Source organism: Haliotis rufescens, unplaced genomic scaffold (genome assembly GCF_023055435.1).
Source record: "Haliotis rufescens isolate VD_foot unplaced genomic scaffold, xgHalRufe1.0.p SCAF_22, whole genome shotgun sequence".
In the NCBI taxonomy this organism is placed as follows: domain Eukaryota; kingdom Metazoa; phylum Mollusca; class Gastropoda; order Lepetellida; family Haliotidae; genus Haliotis; species Haliotis rufescens.
Window position 1 is genome coordinate 13,718,346 of NW_025963913.1, and position 22,539 is coordinate 13,740,884.

Consider the following 22,539-nt stretch of genomic DNA (forward strand, 5'->3'; position numbering starts at 1 on the left):
TCGAGGTTTGGCAATTTCCTTGCACTGACCATTCTCTTAAAATTCGCTGATAAGTCATGTTTGGCCTTGTAAACTTATTCGCCCCTGAAATTACCACTACGTGAGTGGAACTTTCGGCAGGCATGTTCCTCCTTAGGGAGATATCATATTTTATTCATTTGTTGACATTTTAGACCAAGACATACCCAGGTGAGCTACAGTGGCACTTTTTTTAAAGGTTGTGATTAAGGATAAAGATGGGTATTTATTATGCATGTGATAAATGACTAAGCATCAAGGACAAGCCTGGCTGCACTTGAATCCAAAGATGACATGTGCAAGATGACATTTCCGTTTTGAGATCCTACAAGGGTAGAATGTGTGAAGCCAATTCTTGGGTTGTCCTGACATGATGTTGCTTGAATGTTGCTAAAAATAGCGTAGAACCATACTATTGACTTTTACCACTCTTTTGCCATCTTTGATTGGCTGGAGTGCATAGCTCCATGCAGAGTGAATCGCATCAGCTAATCGGTATCAGAGAGTTTGTTATGATGGGGAACTCCATTTCACCGCATTTCACTGATGGACATATCAACCTTAAAATTATATGCTGTTTGTGGAATACAGAAGATATTGCATATTAAGAGCTAAAGTCGAATGAAAATGTGTTCATAATACATTGGAATTTACATTTTTCTGCTGGAAAGTGAAAGGTGCATGTCGAGATGTGTATTTCTGAAATGGGCTCTCTTGTGAATTTAATGGTAAAAAAATGTGATGGTATGCTCAGTGATAGAATTTATGTATTGTGAATAAACAGCATTTATTGCAATACTTCCATGAATTCTCCTCATTCGCTCAGTGACGAGTGGCTTGTTGTTTGGGAAACTGCAGATTGTCGTGTTTATTCCACAAGTCGTCGTGTTTGCTTCGCAATGTACTTTCATTGCACCACAGTTAAGTAGACATAGGGCTTTTTTTTTATACGTTTTTCATCCAAAAATATTACAATGTGAATGAACATGAAAATAGTAAACTAACTTTCCAAAAGGGGCAATAATCTGTTCAGTTTGTTCTATGAAAGATGAAAACTTTCTGCCCCTTCAATCACTATTTACTTAACAGAATAAAATTTTATTATGCATGACAAAGTAAAAATGTGTGTTGTGTTAAAATTGGTTAAAATTAAAATTTAGTATAAATATCCTATGAAATAGAACACTTCTTGAAGACCCTGAGCTTACAATATGATAGCTAATTAATATCCAAATGTAAGATATTACTACAGATATCCGGCACTACGGAAAATATCTTGATAAAATAAAAAGATATTAAGGAATCAACTTGAACCAGTTATCAAGCAGGATGACAGAGAATGTATTAATTATGTCTGCGGAATGAGACAACGCAAAGAGCAAGTACAGAAAATAGATATGCCTGTGAAGAGGTTAAAGTATGTGATTTGTCTTTATGACATTACTCTGAATACCAAATAAAAGTTTACTATTGTAGTAGATGGACAATAATTAATTAGTTGTTTAATTTCAGTATGTCAGTCGAAACCCAGTCAATTAAGGTAGCAATCTGGTCTGTAGTACCATTTGTTATAGGGTCTATTAGAAACATACTTATCTGCTTTTCAGATTTGCATGCTTTAAGCGGCAGATTTTTAGGAGAATATTACTTCCGGCGGATATACACTCCAGTCGCTGATAACAAAAGGCCTGTTTGAATACCTCAGATATGGGTGTTCATTTTATCATTGTAATCATTCACCAAACTCTCTGAATGTCCCCTTCTTATCTTGTATATTTTGCTTGTTTTACAAACACTATCTTTTAACTCATGTACACAAATATGGCTTTCTAGTGTCAAATGAAACGTGTTTCAACATTGCCAGAACCCTCTATCATATGCTATCTCGACACATCTGCACATTAATGTATTATTGGTTTAAATGTATATCTAGTGCCTTGAAGATTTGGTGAATGTTATGTGAATATTTTAAATAGATATTTTTACTTTCATGTAGAGAAAGGTATTGTTTCACACTGTATACTGTAGTCTCTGACTGTGTACAGTAGTGTGTTTTAACCTGTTTATAATATAGCTGTACCTCAGGTTAGACTTAAATAAGCCATCTGTCTGCCATTGCAACTTGTATAACAACAAAATGGTCCAGTACACAGCCAATCCCTTGCCACTTCTACTCAATAAATATATTTTTTAATGTATTTTTCTTATCTTAAAATCTTAATCATGTTTTGGTTTTAAGAGATAACAAATACACATAAACACATTATTGTTCCAACTTCTAAATGCCTCCCAAACACATAAAGCTGTTTGATCATGTGTAACATCATCAAGTTCCTTGAGGACAAACGTGACAAATGAGTTATAGTTTTATTAAAGCAAGGTTCCTACAGACATAAAAAGGCCTTGATTTTAAGGTCCCTCGTGAAAAGCCTTTATTTTTCGGTGTCAAACTTGAAAATACTTGAAAATAACCAAATCTGCTTGAAAAGCATTGAATTTGTACAAAATGACATGCTTGTAGATAAGAGTAGGAATATTTTATTTGTTGGTTGTGAAATTGTTGTAAAGTTTGTAATGTTCATTATGTTTTTTAGGTCTTACAACTGATATTTTGTATGCTGGAGTCTGACCAAGGCTAATAACCCCACTAAAAAGCCTTGAAAATGATAGTTGGAAACCATGAAAAGCCTTGAAAAGGCCTTGAATTTTTATGTTTCATATCTTGTTACGTTGAGTTGAGGCTTTCAAAACCATGTTTGGTGTGAAAACATAATGGATGCTTCATAATACATTTCCTGGTATAATCTTTTCCGCACATGGTATATATAAATAATTCATACAATTTTCTTCACAATTTGACAAACTAAAATACTATGAATATTACAATAGATCATCATGTTAAATTCACTAAAATGTCACCAGCTGGATTCTAACAAAGTCTGGTCGTCTTTGAGACGAGTGACTTCCCACATGGTATTTACAAGTATTCACTACCAATTTCCTCTAATAATAAACTGTTACCTTTGGTATCCCCAAACACCAATATTCAGTATGGTAAAAATCACAAACTCTAAAGAGATCTTGTCCACATGGTTACATACGGTGTTTGTTGAGATCACAAGTCCTATCTTCCGTCAGACAACAAGGCAGTGTAAAGTCATTTCCAATATCCTTTTATAATTAGTGGTATGTGATAGAAAAACACCCGTTGAAAAGATATCCGGAGTCCCCAACCAGACTATTAATTATTAATACTTACAAAAGAAAAGAAAAAAAGTGTTGTGTGGGGAAAGTACAGAGTCATGCTATTTTTGTCCCACAACATGATCATAAAAGTTTAATTGTGTTATTAATTTATCATGTTAAAAGGTAATTATTTACTGTGCCCCTTATGTTCTATAGCCTAAAATACTATAGACAAATGCACTTCCCTGAATGTGACTGTACCTCACTTAATTCTTGACTACATTCTTTACCACAATATTTATAACATATTTAGCAAGTAAATTTTCGGAACATCCTTCTAATCATGATTAAGGCTGTCGGGTAGCCTAGTTGTTAAAAATAATTTCGATCGTAAGGGTGATGTTATGTTTTAAATGACATTGAAATGATATTTTGTAATTTTAATTTTGCATTTGTCTCTGTGAGTGGCCGGCTTCTTTCTTTATTGTCCCCCGCCGCGCCAAAGCTCGAAGCGGGGGATATAGTATTCACGACCGTCCGTACGTCCGTCCGTACGTCCCACCTGTTTGTTGCCGCGATATCTCAAGAACTAAACACTGGATTGTCTTCCTATTTGGTACTACGGACTCCGCAGACACCAGTCGGTTTTGGTGACCTTGAGCCCATTTTCAAGGTCACAGCAGGTAAATCTGCTTTTGGAGTTGGAAAACGGTGTTGCCGCGATATCTCAAGAACTAATCTCTGGATTGTCTTCCTATTTGGTACTAGGGTGTATATACGGACTCCGCAGACACCAGTCGGTTTTGGTGACCTTGACCCCATTATCAAGGTCACAGCAGGCATATCTGCTTTTGGAGTTGGAAAACGGTGTTGCCGCGATATCTCAAGAACTAATCTCTGGATTGTCTTCCTATTTGGTACTAGGGTGTATATACGGACTTCGCAGACACCAGTCGGTTTTGGTGACCTTGACCCCATTTTCAAGGTCACAGCAGGTATATCTGCTTTTGGAGTTGGAAAACGGTGTTGCCGCGATATCTCAAGAACTAATCTCTGGATTGTCTTCCTATTTGGTACTAGGGTGTATATACGGACCCCGCAGACACCAGTCGGTTTTGGTGACCTTGAGCCCATTTTCAAGGTCACAGCAGGTAAATCTGCTTTTGGAGTTGGAAAACGGTGTTGCCGCGATATCTCAAGAACTAATCGCAGGATTGTCTTAATATTTGGAACTATGGTGTATATACAGACACCGCAGGCACCAGTCGGTTTTGGTGACCTTGACCCTATTTTCAAGGTCACAGCAGGCAAATCTGCTTTTGGAGTTGGAAAACGGTGTTGCCGCGATATCTCAAGAACTAATCGCTGGATTGTCTTCATATTTGGTATTTTGGTGTATACAGGCGGGGGACATTTCGTCACTTCTGTGACAAATACTTGTGTTTCAAAAGTTTCTTGCAGTTTCCTTTTTTTCCAGTGATTGATGTTGGTGTGGAGAATTTTAGTTTGTGGCCAGGAAATATAGACAGGATGGTCATAATATTGTAATTTTTGTTTATTAATCCTACCTACTATCAGCATGTATTTATATTAACTCAGTATGGGTCATCTAGTGAAGGGACCTGAATCATGGATACAAAGTATAAACTGTTTGTTATCCATATACAACATGTCCATGTTGGATACATCTGAATATTGTATATATACATTGTACTTTGACTTAAGTAACGGGACTCAATACTATATTATCATTAATAGTCATAGAATTGAAAGACATATTTCAAATATTGAAGCTTGTCAGTGTGGTTTTTATTTGGAGTCTCCACTTCACTTCCTCCTCACTTGTCCTACTTTTCTTAACATTACGTCTACATAAAGAATTTTAATCTGAAAACAGCATTGTATGGTGACAAGGATTTAACAAGAGATGTAAACCATAACATACCTTTGTCTGTCCATGATTTTATGGAAAATATTGGTTGGTTTGTACATAGAGTATAAATATATGTTGAGTTTATACACATATGACTGTAGTTTTAGTTACATGAGTGGGCTTCTTATTATATAATTTGTATTGTTACTTGACCTTAAAGTTTCGACGTCAACATAAATGTAATTACACATATATTGTGGAGTATAAAAGAGAGAATTGGGCAATATCCCGGACATTTGTTCATTTCGTGACTTTATTTTGGTAAAACATTGTTCACATAATTTCAGATCAGACTGTAGTTCATTTTAAATATGTCCACACCCTCTATATAATAACTCAGTTAAAACATCTGGCTATCTAATCTGTCAACACTGACAACATAACTACTGTTATTTTCAGAATAATTAATAAAGGCCTAATATTTTATTTGAATATATAAGATAGATATGCGATAAATCACAAAGAACAAACAAGAACTAGGTGTGGTTTATTTCACAATAAAAAATGTTCTCATTTCTGGAGATGCGCTCGCAACTTGATGACGTTGTATATTGAATGTCATTATTTTTGAGAGGGGAGTGTCTAGTCAGTTGTTCCCCATAGATGTAGCTTGGCAACACAGTTAAAGGCAACGGCCGAATGATCGCATCCAGTAGCGGGAGAGATCTAGGTGTATGACAATTGGTATTGGGAGAAAAGGTACAGGTAGTCGACCTGAGGATTGTGAGATATGAGAGATATACCCACCTGTGCATAAAATGAACTTGTGTTCTGGGTGAAGTGTAGGGATACAGTGAACTCTTCATGGCACACTGCCAGTAGGGTCAGTCAGCAAGTGTAGGGATACAGTGAACTCTTCATGGCACACTGCCAGTAGGGTCAGTCAGCAAGTGTAGGGATACAGTGAACTCTTCATGGCACACTGCCAGTAGGGTCAGTCAGCAAGTGTAGGGATACAGTGAACTCTTCATGGCACACTGCCAGTAGGGTCAGTCAGCAAGTGTAGGGATACAGTGAACTCTTCATGGCACACTGCCAGTAGGGTCAGTCAGCAAGTGTAGGGATACAGTGAACTCTTCATGGCACACTGCCAGTAGGGTCAGTCAGCAAGTGTAGGGATACAGTGAACTCTTCATGGCACACTGCCAGTAGGGTCAGTCAGCAAGTGTAGGGATACAGTGAACTCTTCATGGCACACTGCCAGTAGGGTCTGTGTTAAGTCAGTGTTGAGCTACTACTGCACTGGTAGCATCAGCTGGTCATGGACATTGGAAATCACAACAGAACTGATCTTACTAAATTATTTCAATACAGATATATGTTGTCAATGTTAAGAATGTGAGCTGTTACATATTGATGATAAATGTTGCTGTGATACCTAGTGTCTCAGTTCATTGTTACTGTTTGTCGTGCTTGCATGTTTTGTTGATGTCGCGATATGTTCTGTCCAACCTTCATGTTGCGTGCTCCAAGCCTCGCTTTCAAACTGAAAGTGGGAAAAAGGTCAATAACCTACTGTAATAAATTCTTCTTCATTTCAATTATTATTTATGCTTATTTAAGTCAGGCAATACTGTAAGAAAGGCGATGTGAGGGTTCATGATTAGCTTGTTGTCCCCAGTACCTCATGCGTGTTGTCATGAGAGCTAGCTAACCTAAATGGATATTGGTTGGCCAGGCTTGGCTGACTGCATGTCATTGTACATTGATGGCATGGATCTCTGCCCATGCTTCTAGTCACTGGTTTACCTGCCCCAGTGTTTGAAATAATTTTATAACCCAACAAGACAGTCGGGTCGATGACCAACAAGTGTTGCCTGTCCATCTTCAAAGTTACCTGCCTGCTTTCAGACATTATAAATATTAAAAAATTGCAAAACACTAAGAGACAAATCTTGTCTTCAGGTAAAATAATGCAAACAATCACACTTGAGAACCCACAAGGAGTTGAAATAAAATTGAATACCTAAGTAGTCTTAAAATTATCTGCCAAACAGTCAGGCTGATGGAGGAAACTTTCAGGCAGCCCGACAGAAAAGTAACCAGTCACGTGCAGGCATGCAGGCTGTTATTTCAGGCACTGGCCTGGCTAAGACTTCATAACTCTGTCTGCCATGATATGGCTTGAATATTTTTGACTGCGGCATCAAACAACATTCAGGCTGACATTTCTTTCACAATTATAATTGGTATAGCCCTTGAGTCAAACAAACTTTTCGAATTTATGATTACCTTCAAATTGGACATCCTTTTATGTTTTTCAGAAATTGTGGCAGTTCAACATTTGAAAGAACTTCAATGGCTCGGGTAAGATAATAAAGACATTGTTGGTTGTTGGCTAGTAATCCCATTGAAGACTGACTAGTGATTGGTTGTTGGCTAGTAATCCCGTTGATGACTGACTAGCGGTTGGTTGTTGGCTAGTAATCCCGTTGACGACTGACTAGCGGTTGGTTGTTGGCTAGTAATCCCGTTGATGACTGACTAGCGGTTGGTTGTTGGCTAGTAATCCCGTTGACGACTGACTAGCGGTTGGTTGTTGGCTAGTAATCCCATTGAAGACTGACTAGTGATTGGTGGTGGGCTAGTAATCCTCTTGACGACTGACTAGCGGTTGGTGGTGGGCTAGTAATCCCATTTAAGAAGCACCAGCAGTTTGCATTTATTTCATCTAGCACCTAAGAAGATACTTGCTTTAGCGCAAGAACAGTGTCATGAGTAATTTCCTACACATTTGTTCCAAAATAGCAACTTCATCCTGCAAAAATCTGATATAATCTCAACTATTTCTAATTCAAGGAACCAAGTAACCTTGAAGATATTTATGTGGACTAAAACTTATCCCATTGTATCCTGAGGCATGTTTGATACCGTCACAGTGTTAGGTCAGCGCTATCACAGAGGTGATTGAGATGACTTGTAACACCAGCAATTACTGTGATTTGTTCAGACACTTCTGGTAATAGGGTTACAGTAGTTTTCACATCCTCTGTGTCAGTTTGATGCTGAGGATTGATGCACGCAATCCAATGTCCCCTCAGATATTTGTTAAACAGCAAGTTGAAAATGAAAGCTGCTTTCTGAATCTTCCTTGTTTTGTCATACTTTATCATGTTTGCCATACATCAAGTAATTTGAGTGATATTATTATGAATTCTGATTGACACAGTTGCTGTGTGTGCAAGATTTCTGCCCATATCAGTGATGAGTGTTGTCTGATTTGCTGTTCCTCTGTTCCAGGAAAAGACCGGCCCAAAGTTGGAAAGTGAGACGCTATGTCTGAGAGGAGATGAAGTCAAATTCCTCAGCAGTTTAGGAGGTCAGGTCTTCATGAACAGCTGAGAGGTGAGGCCTACTTTTTGACCATAAGGAGGTTGGTAGTCACAGAATAGAAGTCTGCCCGGGGGTAGGGGGGAGACACAGAATAGAAGTCTGCCTGGGGTAGGGGGAGTCACAGAATAGAAGTCTGCCTGGGGTAGGGGGAAGACACAGAATAGAAGTCTGCCTGGGGTAGGGGGGAGACACAGTATAGAAGTCTGCCTGGGGTAGGGGGGAGACACAGAATAGAAGTCTGCCTGGGGTAGGGGGGGAGACACAGAATAGAAGTCTGCCTTGGGCAGAGGGGAGACATAGAATAGAAGTCTGCTTGGGGTAGGGGGGAGACACAGAATAGAAGTCTGCCTGGGGTAGGGGGGAGACACAGAATAGAAGTCTGCCTGGGGTAGGGGGAGACACAGACTAGAAGTCTGCCTGGGTTAGGGGGGAGACACAGAATAGAAGTCTGCCTGGGGTAGGGGGGAGACACAGAATAGAAGTCCGCCTGGGGTAGGGGGGAGACACAGAATAGAAGTCTGCCTGGGGTAGGGGGGAGACACAGACTAGAAGTCTGCCTTGGGCAGAGGGGAGACATAGAATAGAAGTCTGCCTGGGGTAGGGGGGAGACACAGACTAGAAGTCTGCCTGGGGTAGGGGGGAGACAGAATAGAAGTCTGCTTGGGGTAGGGGGGAGACACAGAATAGAAGTCTGCCTGGGGTAGGGGCAGACACAGAATAGAAGGTCTGACTGGGGTAGGGGGGAGACACAGAATAGAAGTCTGCCTGGGATAGGGGGGAGACACAGACTAGAAGTCTGCCTTGGGCAGAGGGGAGACATAGAATAGAAGTCTGCCTGGGGTAGAGGGGAGACACAGACTAGAAGTCTGCCTGGGGTAGGGGGGAGACACAGACTAGAAGTCTGCCTTGGGCAGAGGGGAGACATAGAATAGAAGTCTGCCTGGGGTAGGGGGGAGACACAGACTAGAAATCTGGCTGGGGTAGAGGGGAGACACAGAATAGAAGTCTGCCAGGGGTAGAGGGGAGACACAGAATAGAGGTCTGCCTGGGGTAGGGGGGAGACACAGAATAGAAGTCTGCCTGGGGTAGAGGGGAGACACAGAATAGAAGTCTGCCTGGGGTAGAGGGGAGACACAGACTAGAAGTCTGCCTGGGGTAGGGGGGAGACACAGAATAGAAGTCTGCCTGGGGTAGGGGGGAGACACAGAATAGAAGTCTGCCTGGGGTAGAGGGGAGACACAGAATAGAAGTCTGCCTGGGGTAGAGGGGAGACACAGAATAGAAGTCTGCCTTGGGCCGAGGGGAGACACAGAATAGAAGTCTGCCTGGGGTAGAGGGGATCACAGTATAGACGTCTGCCTGGGGTAGAGGGGATCACAGTATAGAAGTCTGCCTGGGGTAGAGGGGAGACACAGAATAGAAGTCTGCCTGGGGTAGGGGGAGACAGAATAGAAGTCTGCCTGGGGTAGAGGGGATCACAGTATAGAAGTCTGCCTGGGGTAGGGGGGAGACACAGAATAGAAGTCTGCCTGGGGTAGGGGGGAGACACAGAATAGAAGTCTGCCTGGGGTAGGGGGGAGACACAGAATAGAAGTCTGCCTGGGGTAGGGGGGAGACACAGACTAGAAGTCTGCCTGGGGTAGAGGGGAGACACAGAATAGAAGTCTGCCTGGGGTAGAGGGGAGACACAGAATAGAAGTCTGCCTGGGGTAGAGGGGAGACACAGAATAGAAGTCTGCCTGGGGTAGAGGGGAGACACAGAATAGAAGTCTGCCTTGGGCAGAGGGGAGACACAGAATAGAAGTCTGCCTGGGGTAGAGGGGATCACAGTATAGTCTGCCTGGGGTAGAGGGGATCACAGAATAGAAGTCTGCCTGGGGTAGGGGGGAGACACAGAATAGAAGTCTGCCTGGGGTAGGGGGGAGACACAGACTAGAAGTCTGCCTTGGGCAGAGGGGAGACATAGAATAGAAGTCTGCCTGGGGTATGGGGGAGACACAGACTAGAAGTCTGCCTGGGGTAGGGGGGAGACAGAATAGAAGTCTGCTTGGGTTAGGGGGGAGACACAGAATAGAAGTCTGCCTGGGGTAGGGGCAGACACAGAATAGAAGGTCTGACTGGGGTAGGGGGGAGACACAGAATAGAAGTCTGCCTGGGGTAGGGGGGAGACACAGACTAGAAGTCTGCCTTGGGCAGAGGGGAGACATAGAATAGAAGTCTGCCTGGGGTAGAGGGGAGACACAGACTAGAAGTCTGCCTGGGGTAGGGGGGAGACACAGACTAGAAGTCTGCCTTGGGCAGAGGGGAGACATAGAATAGAAGTCTGCCTGGGGTAGGGGGGAGACACAGACTAGAAATCTGCCTGGGGTAGAGGGGAGACACAGAATAAAAGTCTGCCAGGGGTAGAGGGGAGACACAGAATAGAAGTCTGCCTGGGGTAGGGGGGAGACACAGAATAGAAGTCTGCCTGGGGTAGAGGGGAGACACAGAATAGAAGTCTGCCTGGGGTAGAGGGGAGACACAGACTAGAAGTCTGCCTGGGGTAGGGGGGAGACACAGAATAGAAGTCTGCCTGGGGTAGAGGGGAGACACAGAATAGAAGTCTGCCTGGGGTAGAGGGGAGACACAGAATAGAAGTCTGCCTGGGGTAGAGGGGAGACACAGAATAGAAGTCTGCCTTGGGCAGAGGGGAGACACAGAATAGAAGTCTGCCTGGGGTAGAGGGGATCACAGTATAGTCTGCCTGGGGTAGAGGGGATCACATTATAGAAGTCTGCCTGGGGTAGAGGGGAGACACAGAATAGAAGTCTGCCTGGGGTAGGGGGAGACAGAATAGAAGTCTGCCTGGGGTAGAGGGGATCACAGTATAGAAGTCTGCCTGGGGTAGAGGGGAGACACAGAATAGAAGTCTGCCTGGGGTAGGGGGAGACACAGACTAGAAGTCTGCCTGGGGTAGAGGGGAGACACAGAATAGAAGTCTGCCTGGGGTAGAGGGGATCACAGTATAGAAGTCTGCCTGGGGTAGGGGGGAGACACAGAATAGAAGTCTGCCTGGGTTAGGGGGGAGACACAGAATAGAAGTCTGCCTGGGATGGGGGGGAGACACAGACTAGAAGTATGCCTGGGGTAGGGGGGAGACACAGAATAGAAGTCTGCCTGGGGTAGGGGGGAGACACAGAATAGAAGGTTGCCTGGGGTAGGGGGAGACACAGAATAGAAGTCTGCCTGGGGTAGGGGGGAGACACAGAATAGAAGTCTGCCTGGGGTAGGGGGGAGACACAGACTAGAAGTCTGCCTGGGGTAGGGGGGGAGACACAGAATAGAAGTCTGCCTGGGGTAGGGGGAGACAGAATAGAAGTCTGCCTGGGGTAGAGGGGATCACAGTATAGAAGTCTGCCTGGGGTAGGGGGAGACACAGAATAGAAGTCTGCCTGGGGTAGTGGGAGACACAGACTAGAAGTCTGCCTGGGGTAGAGGGGAGACACGGAATAGAAGTCTGCCTGGGGTAGAGGGGAGACACAGACTAGAAGTCTGCCTGGGGTAGGGGGAAGACACAGACTAGAAGTCTGCCTGGGGTAGAGGGGAGACACAGAAAGAAGTCTGCCCTGGGTAGGGGGGAGACACAGAATAGAAGTCTGCCTGGGATGGGGGTGGCTTAACATAGAAGTCATGTTATGCCTTTCTTTGCCTGAAATGTCATTTCTCGTGAGCATAGGGTATGGCACATCATCTACGTTGGCCTTATGTCTGTCTTGCATTAACATTTACATGTTCGACTTTTCCTCTGATAATGAAGCTGATTCTCTGTAAGGATGGCTCCAGTAATGGTGTCTCTAACAGACTGCTCACAAAAACCCTATATGATTTTAAACATGGTCCCCGTGGCAGACTTATTGGAAATATCAATTTTGCCTGTTACTCATCTATTTCTATATGCATTATTATCAATTATGTATGTAGTTTTGATATTTTGTTATATTTAGCCGGTCTATGTCATTCACACACTCCTGTTTATTGAGTTTTACAAAATCTCTGGGTGTTTGAAGCTGAAATTTTGCTTCTCGTATTCACTGGCTTTCTCAATCTAGGCGACTAATGGGATCGGGTGGTCAGGCTCGCTGACTTGGTTGATGCATGTCATCGATCCCAGTTGCGTAGATCGATGCTGATGATATTGATCACTGGACTGTCTGGTCCAGACTCTATTATTTACAGACAGCCGTCATATGGCTGGAGTATTGCTGAGTGCGGCCAAAACCAACCAAAATCTTAATCAAATTTTAAACATTACCATCATGCCAGTCACATTGGAAATGTCCGTTTGTGATTACTGTGCCATTCTTCCTTTATGCATGCTGTTTTGTAGCTGTTACTTGTCTGTGCATGTTCTTGTTTCCTGTTTAACATCACCTCATATATTTTGTATTGGTTCACATAACCGCCGACCCCAAATTATGAGAAACCTGAAATAAGGTGCTCTTTTGTAAATAATCGAGTCAAAGACCAGACAATCCAGTGATTGATATCATGAGCTTCGATCCATGCAATTGTGGTACGACATGCATCAACCAAGTCAACAAGTCTGACCACCCGATCCCTTTAGTCGCCTCCTACGACAAGCATAGTCGTCTCCAACAAAAACTGGGGGTTGCTTAAGACCTATTCTAACCCGGGTCTTCATAGGCAGTTATAGATTAAGTAGACAATGGGTTTGTGTTTGAAATGGTTGAAATTTATTTTTTGGTAAAAGTGAACTGTTAATGCTGTATTCATTTGTTATTAGCATGGGTATTGGAGGTTTAAAGTGTTTCACAATATTTTTTTATGCCCAAGGCCGTATCACAATATATTATATAATTCTAAATTTATATAATATTCTAAATTTTTAATTCAGAAGCAATTTGAAACACCAGTGTATGAATTGCAGTTCATAAATGGAACAAAACAAGATGCTGATAAAACATAATGTTTAATCCTTCAATAATCACGGATGCACACTCTGGTTATTTGGCAAGTGTATAACATTAAACACTTGATAAAAATCACTGTTAGAAATCAACCTATACCAAACAATAAAAAATGATATTGTAATATGTATCAAATAAAAGAATGAACCTAAATTCACCTATATACTGGTAATACCTCGCACCCTTATTTGTTGTCTTATTATTACAGAAAAATGTTTGGGAAATGTAATCATAACCTTGTGTGTGCCTTAGAAATTTAATAAAACAAATGTTGACTGAAGTAGTTCTGGTTGTATAATAAGGATAGTTTTTGGACTATATAGTGTACAGGGCTGGACTTATCTGTGTAAAACATGCACCAGTGCAACCTTTTATTGAAAAGTGCAGCCTAGTCTTTTTTGTGCCTTACTACTCCACACAACAATGATCTTGAAACACACTCAATACCTCTAAACTCTATGAACCTTATGACACTTCTAACCCCTGTTATTTGTAATTAGTGTTGGCCTTGACGTCATCAAACCGTGGGTATTTCAAAAATATGTGCATATATCATTTTTATGTTTAGCAACATATGTTTTTTATGTTTTTATGTAAAATCATTACACAGTCATCAGAGGGCTGAGATTGTATTTATTTAGACCAGTTTATGCATCTGTCATCTCTGTTTCAACATTGATAAATATAAGGGACTAGTCTGCAACCTGGTTTAGTCTGGTGCAACTAGGTTTTCGTGTCAACATGCACCTGGTGCATGCTAAATCAAATTCCTTAAATCAAGTCTTGTTGTAGTTTGGTGGGCTGTGTCAGGCAGTATGATATTAAGCCAACTTTGTAGCCTGCACGGATCACCCACACAGCAGTTTCACAACTCCCAGAGTAATGATGACACTTGACTATTTGTGAAACTGACATCCAAATACTTGCCCTGTCAGATGTTAATCTTGACTTGTCATAAGTGTAGAGTGTGTCAAACACCTCTTCATTAGTGTCCTGCAGTAACAGGATGACCCACTGTTTTCACCCTCACCCTGTAGTTCATCCTGAATATTTGTCCAGATAATGACAAAATCCTACATCAGGATGATGGTGAAGGGTAAATGACTGTGAATGTTAATAGTATGGTTCTGATCGTATTGTTTTGATGCTGAAACTATCAATAGTTTTCAACTTAATCAAGTACATGACAAATACTACTTTAATCTTTTAATCAACAAAAATGAATATTAACTCTGAAATCAATGATTGTGGGGGTGCAACAAACACAATCAATGGAAGTGACTGTGTAGGCTTTGTTTGATATCACAGTACTGTCATCACCTCCGTGGCGTACTGGATAGAGCATCTGCCCAGACATTGGCAAGTCTGTGGTTTGATCCCCTACCCGCGTCATACAGAAAGACGGTACAAAATGGTACTTGTTGTTACCCTGGTGTTCGGCATTAAGGAGATAAAACAAAAACTGATAGGATCGGAGTCAGTATGAGGTGTCTAAGTAGGGTATCGTATTAAACTGCAGAATGGTATCTCATTGGGCTAGCATTATAAAACTGAACTGGTGCAAGCGGCCACACACACACACACACACTTGTATGCACCTTGCTATTGATGTAAAATAATTTTGAACAAGAAGTTAAAGCCCTTTTTAGATCACAATATTATCACTGTTTCACAATTTATTGCAAGACTGGTAGTGCTCAACCCTTATCCATTCCTGTCCTTGCAATTAATGCATGTGATCGTATCCTAATTGCATAGATTGATGTTCATGATGTCAGTCACTGGATTGTCTGATCCAGACTCGATTATTTATACCACCTGATCCTGTTAGTTGCCTCTTATGGCAAGCATGGGTTGCTGAAGACCCATTCTACCCCCGTTCTTCACAGGTCTGTTTGTTTAAAATGTAATGGAATCATATCTAAATAATAGGAATTCTGACCTTGATTTGACTTTCGTCTTTTGACCCTGCTTCTTGGAAATTGCCAGACTGAAGAAGGTGAAGTTTGGCATGTATCCATTATGTAATGTCATCCTATTTTGTCCAAATCATTAGGGTTTTAGTGTCAGTTTCTTGTCTTCGGTATTTATGCAGAAAATATTTGAATATCAGTGCTGACAGCAACCTGTGATTATTGGCTGTTTTTGTTAAAATCTTAATGTTGACTAAAGTAGATATCCAGGTGTTCTTCAGTGCAGTGGCACTATTTTTAGAAATGGCTGACATGTGTGAGAATGTACGAGGCCCAATGGTCAGACAACTCACTGAGGACTCAACCTCAAGACACTGCTTTATCAGGATTCATATAAAATATGATATCTCCCTAAGGAGAAATATGCCTGCCCAAAGTTCCGTTCTCGTAGTGGTAATTTCAGGGGCGAATAAGCTTACAAGGCCAAACATGACTTATCAGCGAATTTTAAGAGAATGGTCAGTGCAAGGAAATTGCCAAAACTCGAAATATTTGTGTTGTTGAACCCAACAAAGAACCAAAACAGTGTCTGCTCTGGCTTAAATTTTCTTGGGGTCACTTGGACCCCTTCATCATAAAATTAGGGGTCCCAAACAAAAATGGAGGGGTCCAATTTATAGCATTATAACATAACATAACATTAACAACAGAACACAATGGTTGTGAAAAATAAGAAATCTTTTCACAACTGCAAAATATCAATAAACAGGCAAAGTGAGAGAAAGGTTCACATCAGGGCACATCCTGCTCTCATAACCAAGAGGTTTACATTAAGGGACAAACAATTTCTTAAAAGGGACATTTGATATTAATGAATATTATAACACAAAATTATCCATGTTAATATCTAACTTCGTATATGAAAAGGACTCAATCGGGTCAGCCATTGGTAAGGGGTCATTGTGACAGACATTTGTGAATGTTTTTACCGAGATCTACCAATGATTTGAAGTTATGGATTCAGTTAAGTTCAATGGCTGTTCTGATGCTACTGTACTGAGTATTGAGTTCATGTTGTAACTGTGACAATGATCAATGAGTCATAAAATATAATTGGCATATCGAACGTTTTTTTAGTAAGAGTATGTTCAGGATCCAGCATTTCCTTGATAAATCTAGTCAACATGTTTCAGGTGCTATAAATGTTTAAACATGTCAGTTACACCAATAACGGTCCTGGCAAAATGTGTTTTGCAATTCTTAATATAACTCACAAGAGATTGAATTATTATCAGCTTGATAAGTCTGTTGTAGAATAACTAAATATTCAGAGTCCGCTAAATAAAAACAATGCTTACATCATTGTACATTCAAGTGTTCGCATTCATTCTTTATCATATACAGTATTGCGGTATTGATAAATCTCGTAATCAACACAACCAGTCGGCTGTTTACTTATGCAAATCTAAGCACGATATATTTCATCGCATGATCGAATACAGGACTCGTTGCGGTATGTCAAGGCTACTTGTACACACATTAACTTTTTTTATGACAGTTCCTGGGATGTTTTTGAAGTGGAATTACCCCTACCTCCATTCAAAATTGATTAGAAAAAGAACCCATTTGTTCAAACGAAGTCCCTTGACCAAACCTCGGTCATATGCAAAATTCAAAACAGGAAGTGATATACCATAAAATCCACACAGCCTTACTTACTGCGGTAAGATTCACCAATGACAGGTACTTTGTTTACCGAACTCGGTAAAAAAATCAGCATCAATCAATCCAATGAACAACAAACATTTTGTGAATCACATATTTAGTAAGTTTGTAAGCGTGCCTCACTACGATCCATTATAAAGTAACTACCGCGATAACATAGCATATCATCCTACACGGTCGCTCGATTTCGCGGGTCACTGTTACCACGTTCTGAAGTATACCCTTGATGTGCCTGGCTATTTTTAGTTTGACACAAGGTCAGGATATTTTCGAGCAATCAGCAAGCTAAATTAATTATGACTATATCCGACTTGCTTAATATGTGGCTGAAGCAAAGCTACGGACCATACCGAAAATTAATACATGCAAAACCGACAATAGATATAGGTCAAGAAACCGGTTTGGGTATTTGTCATAAAAAGGGAGAGAATAATGAAACTGGTTTGGTTTAGCAAACGGAAGTGTTAATCAACATGCTTCGCTGTCTTGTTTGGCAACAAATACCTTTACGCAAAGATGTACGTCTTTGATTTACGATAACAGTGTCAATTCGATATGAAATTAATATAGCCCCAGTCACTGCGTCCACGAGACCAACACATGTTACGCAGGTGCGTTCAAACTTATTTTTGTGCGCCCAAGACGCAAAAACGCGCTCTTCAGCCAACACTGCAAAAGATACCTAATTTCATCAGAATTTGTACAAAAATGGCCGAGTAATTGTCCTGAATGGATTTTTCAATATCGATACTGTGATTTCGAACCTCGGGTAGCCTAGTGGTTTAAGTGGTCACTCGCCACGCTGAAGACCCGGGTTTGATTCCCGACATTGGTACAATGTGTGAAGCCCATTTCTGGTGTCCCCCGCCATAATATTGCTAGAATATTGCTAAAAGCTGCGTAAAACCATACGTACACACTCACTCACTCACTCACTCACTACAGACACAATAAACTATATGTGATATACCTTATAACTCGCAAGTCAGGAATTCCTATGCAAGCTATTTGTGGCTATCCATAAGCACCTGCAATCAATGAATATTTGCATTTTCCTAACAGTTTCTCGTTAAAAGATGGTACTTGTTGTCACCCTGCCTGGAGCTCAGCAATATGGGGCTAAAACAAGAACTGGTCAGTATACTATGTTTGAGTGGGGTATTGATGTTAAACTGTGGCATGGAATCAGAGTGGGCTAGCACTATAAAATCGGCATTAATCCTGACAAGTACAAGTAGACACACACATACGTACGTACATACGTTGCTGTAGTGCAATAATATTGGACGTGACGTTAAACCCCCATTTCACCTCGCTGCGCCTTACAGTTTCAAAGTGAAGATGACAGTAGTTTGAAATCAGACCACAAACAATTTCTGTATCCAGTAGACAGATTTATGCATCGAACAGATCTGTTCGGCCTGATATTGCACATGTGGCCCCAATATCTGACTTAGACGATCAGAACTCCCATATTTCAACCCTTGACGCTCATAGCTCTCATATCTTTCAATATAATTTAACTCTATCACATCTATCAAGTCTCTTGGTAAGGTAGCATTTAAGTCAAAATAGAAGTTGATGTATACATACTTAATAATGAAATACAATGCTGCTTTCAGCAAGTTTGTGGTGATATTAAAACTAGTCGGTCAGACTGGTAATATTTAGTCTGTGACATTTACAATCCATCGTAATGTCTGATCAACACAACATAGGGATGGTGTTGTTTACCTGTAAAACCAATTTGATATTTGAAATGCCAGACCGCATGGTTGTTTATTGGCTACATGTTGTGGTTGTTGGAAGTCTGTGAGCGACAAATAAGCCCCGTGTTTACCTTGTTGTTGCCTTCTTCAAATGGTTTGTCTGGAGATAAGATATTTCTTCAGCTTCACCTATAAAACCAAATATTTTTTTTAAACTATTAGCCTGAAGTGTTTTTAAAAGAAAAACTCCTTAAAACAATGTAATTTTTGTCGGGAGACAATTTTCTTTTGCATCATTCTGAAGCTAAATTATTTTTTTTTAAAGAATTTTCTGGGGCAATTTATTAGTTTCGCTAAAAATTCCAGGCCCCACTACAGAATATCAAATGGTCACTCCCTTAAGCCACAACTTCTAAGGAGCTGAAATTTTCATATTGCTGCAATGAATCTGATTTCAAGTATCTCCACATGGCCATGTAAACAGTTCCATTTGTGTTTACTATGTGGAGATTCCAGGGCACAAAAGAATAGACGAACATGAGGATCTGATGGCCACAATGTAGGAGGAGAGTCATGGGCGGATACAGCTTTTTTGAAAAGGGGGGTGCACAATTAAGATCTATTTATTGTCTTTGGTGGTAATTTATGCAGAAATAAAGATTTTTTTCGAAATAAAAATGGGGGGTGCGCACCCCCGCACCCCTCCTCTGTATCCACCCATGAGAGTGATAGTGTTATTACAATAGGTCTCCAGCACACGCTAGTCGTAAGTATAGATTAACAGGAGGATCTGATGGCCACAATGTAGGACGAGAGTGATAGTGTTATTACAATAGGTCTCCAGCACACGCTAGTCGCAAGTATAGATTAACAGGAGGATCCGATGGCCACAATGTAGGACGAGAGTGATAGTGTTATTACAATAGGTCTCCAGCACACGCTATTTGTAAGTATAGATTAACAGGAGGATCCGATGGCCACAATGTAGGACGAGAGTGATAGCGTTATTACAATAGGTCTCCAGCACACGCTAGTCGTAAGTATGGATTAACAGGAGGATCCGTCTTGTCTAGACTTGATTATTTACAGACTGCCGTCATACAGCTGGAATATTGCAGAGTGCGGCATTAAACAACAAACTAACAAATAAAAAACAGGCTACCTTGATACAGCTGAAATATTGTTGACTGTGGCTCCAAATGACATACAATCACCAAAGCTGTATGTTGCAAGCATTCATATCAGCAATATTAGGGAAGTTGTAACACAGTGAACAAATTGATATTACTTCTAAAATGTAAACATGTTCATCTTTCATAAATAGTTCTTTGTACAGTTGAAACGTGAAGTGGAGTTGGAACATGTTCTGTAATGTTGAGTATAGTATGCACTTGAGTTTAATGTGCAGCTTGGGTACAGGTTTCAAGAAAAATGATATTTCATTTGTTGTGTGCAGTTGAAACTACATTGTATCACTTCATGTGAAGAAACAGTAGATGACAATCTTGATCAATGAAAATGAGAAATTTGTAGTAAAACATTACCAGACAGTTCCATTTGTATTTACTGTATGCCAGGAATTGTTTTGTCAGAGACTAAGAACTAAAGGAATTGGGATAATATTTCAAGCCTTAATATTTTAATGTCCTTGTCCAACCTTGCTATCTGGGTTGACAAAGTTGGCAAATCAGTGACTTCACCAGTTGTTTACTCTTTTGTTCTCCTATGATGTTCAGGCTAACAGATTGTTATGAAGAAAGAAACTGTGATCGAAATTCCAATTGTTTGAATCAAGATTTCTCCCACTTTTTGATTTCTTGACATTATGTTTGCAGCTCTATTTTGAAACACATATACATTGATCTCATATTACATTTAGACATTTAAACAAATTTAAAAAGCATATTTTTTGGCCTGAGTAAATAAGCAGAAATTGATTGAAACCTCATGCCCCATTTCCCCCCACCAGAATAAACTTAAAAGACGCTTTTTAAGACATATTTTCAAGTTGCTTTACAGGGAGTGTATTCAGAGTCAACATACACACCAGTCATCAAGAAGCCATTTTAACCTTAGCCATCTGAAACAACAATTAGTTGAGAACAATGAATGTGTGTTAAACTGTAACTGACAACCCTCTCATAAAACCTTTAGTTGCTCACCGCAGAATTAACTCCCATTTCATACAGGCCACATGGGAGTTGAACATTGACAGGGACGTCCTGATAATGCCCTATTGGTTTCTGGTAAAGGTATTGTATATTACATAGCCGCTGCATTGACAATCTTGTCATAAAAGCACGCTAGTTGAGAGGGGTATTAGATTCCAGTAGCTCCGTAATGATTCTGCCTCCCACCCACGTCAAATATTGAATATCACTAATAAATCTCTGCCTTAAAGCACCATGTCTTGTAGACTTTATCTCATCTTTAACAATATCCTACTGTTACAAATGATCTCAACGGCTCACGGCTGGCTTTTGATGGACCAGGGATGTAGCAGATAATTATCAATACAATGATGGGAATTTTCCAGTATTTTGTTGTTATCTGATTTTCTCGAGCGCCTTTGAAGTGACTAAGTCAACATTTGGCTGTTGAGAAGTGAAGACAATGTTTAATGTCACTGTATTCAACTTGGTAAAGTTGCGAAATATGCTTTGAAAGGTATGGTGAAAGTGGGAAGTAAGGTGAACAAAGAGTGCCTCAAGACAGGGAACACTACTGCTATATTAAACATTTAGCTTTGAAGAGCAAAGATGCAGGAAAGCTTGTAATTACATGGAGATAAAAAGGAGAATTGGCCTGATACTATTTTCTACAAGAAACGTTAACCATTGATTTCACTATGAGAATTTATATGATATATTTACCATGCTCACTGTCAGAAAAGAAAGGGGGTCATTATATAGGTTCTAACGCAACTGACATCACTTGCTCTTTGCTTAGTTCATAAATTGTTACATTTTTTTTGTCCTTCAGTATATTCATTGATTTTCCATTCAGTTGACATTTGTAATGTCAAACGTTGTTTTCTTAGTGGCATTTAGAATTACATATAAAACCTCCGTGGTATAAAACGCAGGACGCATAAAACCCCATGTACCCCGAGTGATCCTGCTACAACAAATTTATCTTACAGACATGTTTAAATGTGACATTGTAAAAGAATTAAAACAAATTCAAAATTGATAGAAAACAGCTGTTCGGTTGAGTGGAGGTTAACTTGTGCTATGTCACGTGACTTCCATTGCCTTGGAAAAAGCGTGCGGCTTTTTGCTTCAAAGCGGGCTAGATGGGATTGATTCTGCCTCTCAGAAATTCACGTGCAGGCAGTCTTGTTCGTGACAGGGTATAAGGAATATATTCTCCCTCTGAGAAATATATTTCCCTCCAAGGTGCGATACATAGTATTTTATCAAGATCATGGGGACCAATCAGATCTCATCATTCTGGACCCATGAAGATCCGGAGTAGAATAGGCCTTCAGCAACCCATGCTTGCCCTTAAAGGCAACTGTGCTTGTCGTAGGCGACTTATGGGATTGGGTGGTCAACTTGCCGACTTGGTTGGTGCATGTCATCATATCCCAATTGTGCGGATCGATGCTCATGATATCAATCACTGGATTGTCTAGTCCAGATTCGATTATTTACAGACTGTCGTCATATAGCTGGAATATTGCTGAGTGCGGCGTTAAACAACAAACCATCCAACTCAGCAATATTCCATCTGTTAAGGTCTTTCTGAAATAC

At 40.6% G+C, this 22,539-nt stretch overlaps 1 protein-coding gene across 5 annotated transcripts in view; it reads left to right on the forward strand.

The window, feature by feature from the left end:
* Positions 1–22,539, forward strand: part of LOC124140113 (protein MCM10 homolog) — a 94,507-nt gene that overhangs the window by 55,930 nt on the left and 16,038 nt on the right. For 4 of the 5 annotated variants that reach the window (XM_046507492.2, XM_046507494.2, XM_046507495.2 and 1 more), the window contains exons 22-23: positions 7,402–7,444; positions 8,378–8,482. In XM_046507492.2, the coding sequence (XP_046363448.2) occupies positions 7,402–7,444; positions 8,378–8,479 (145 nt within the window). In that variant the 3' untranslated portion in view covers positions 8,480–8,482. Of the gene's footprint in view, positions 1–7,401; positions 7,445–8,377; positions 8,484–22,539 lie in introns of those variants that run through there. The other variant, XM_048401542.1, reaches the window with a different exon arrangement.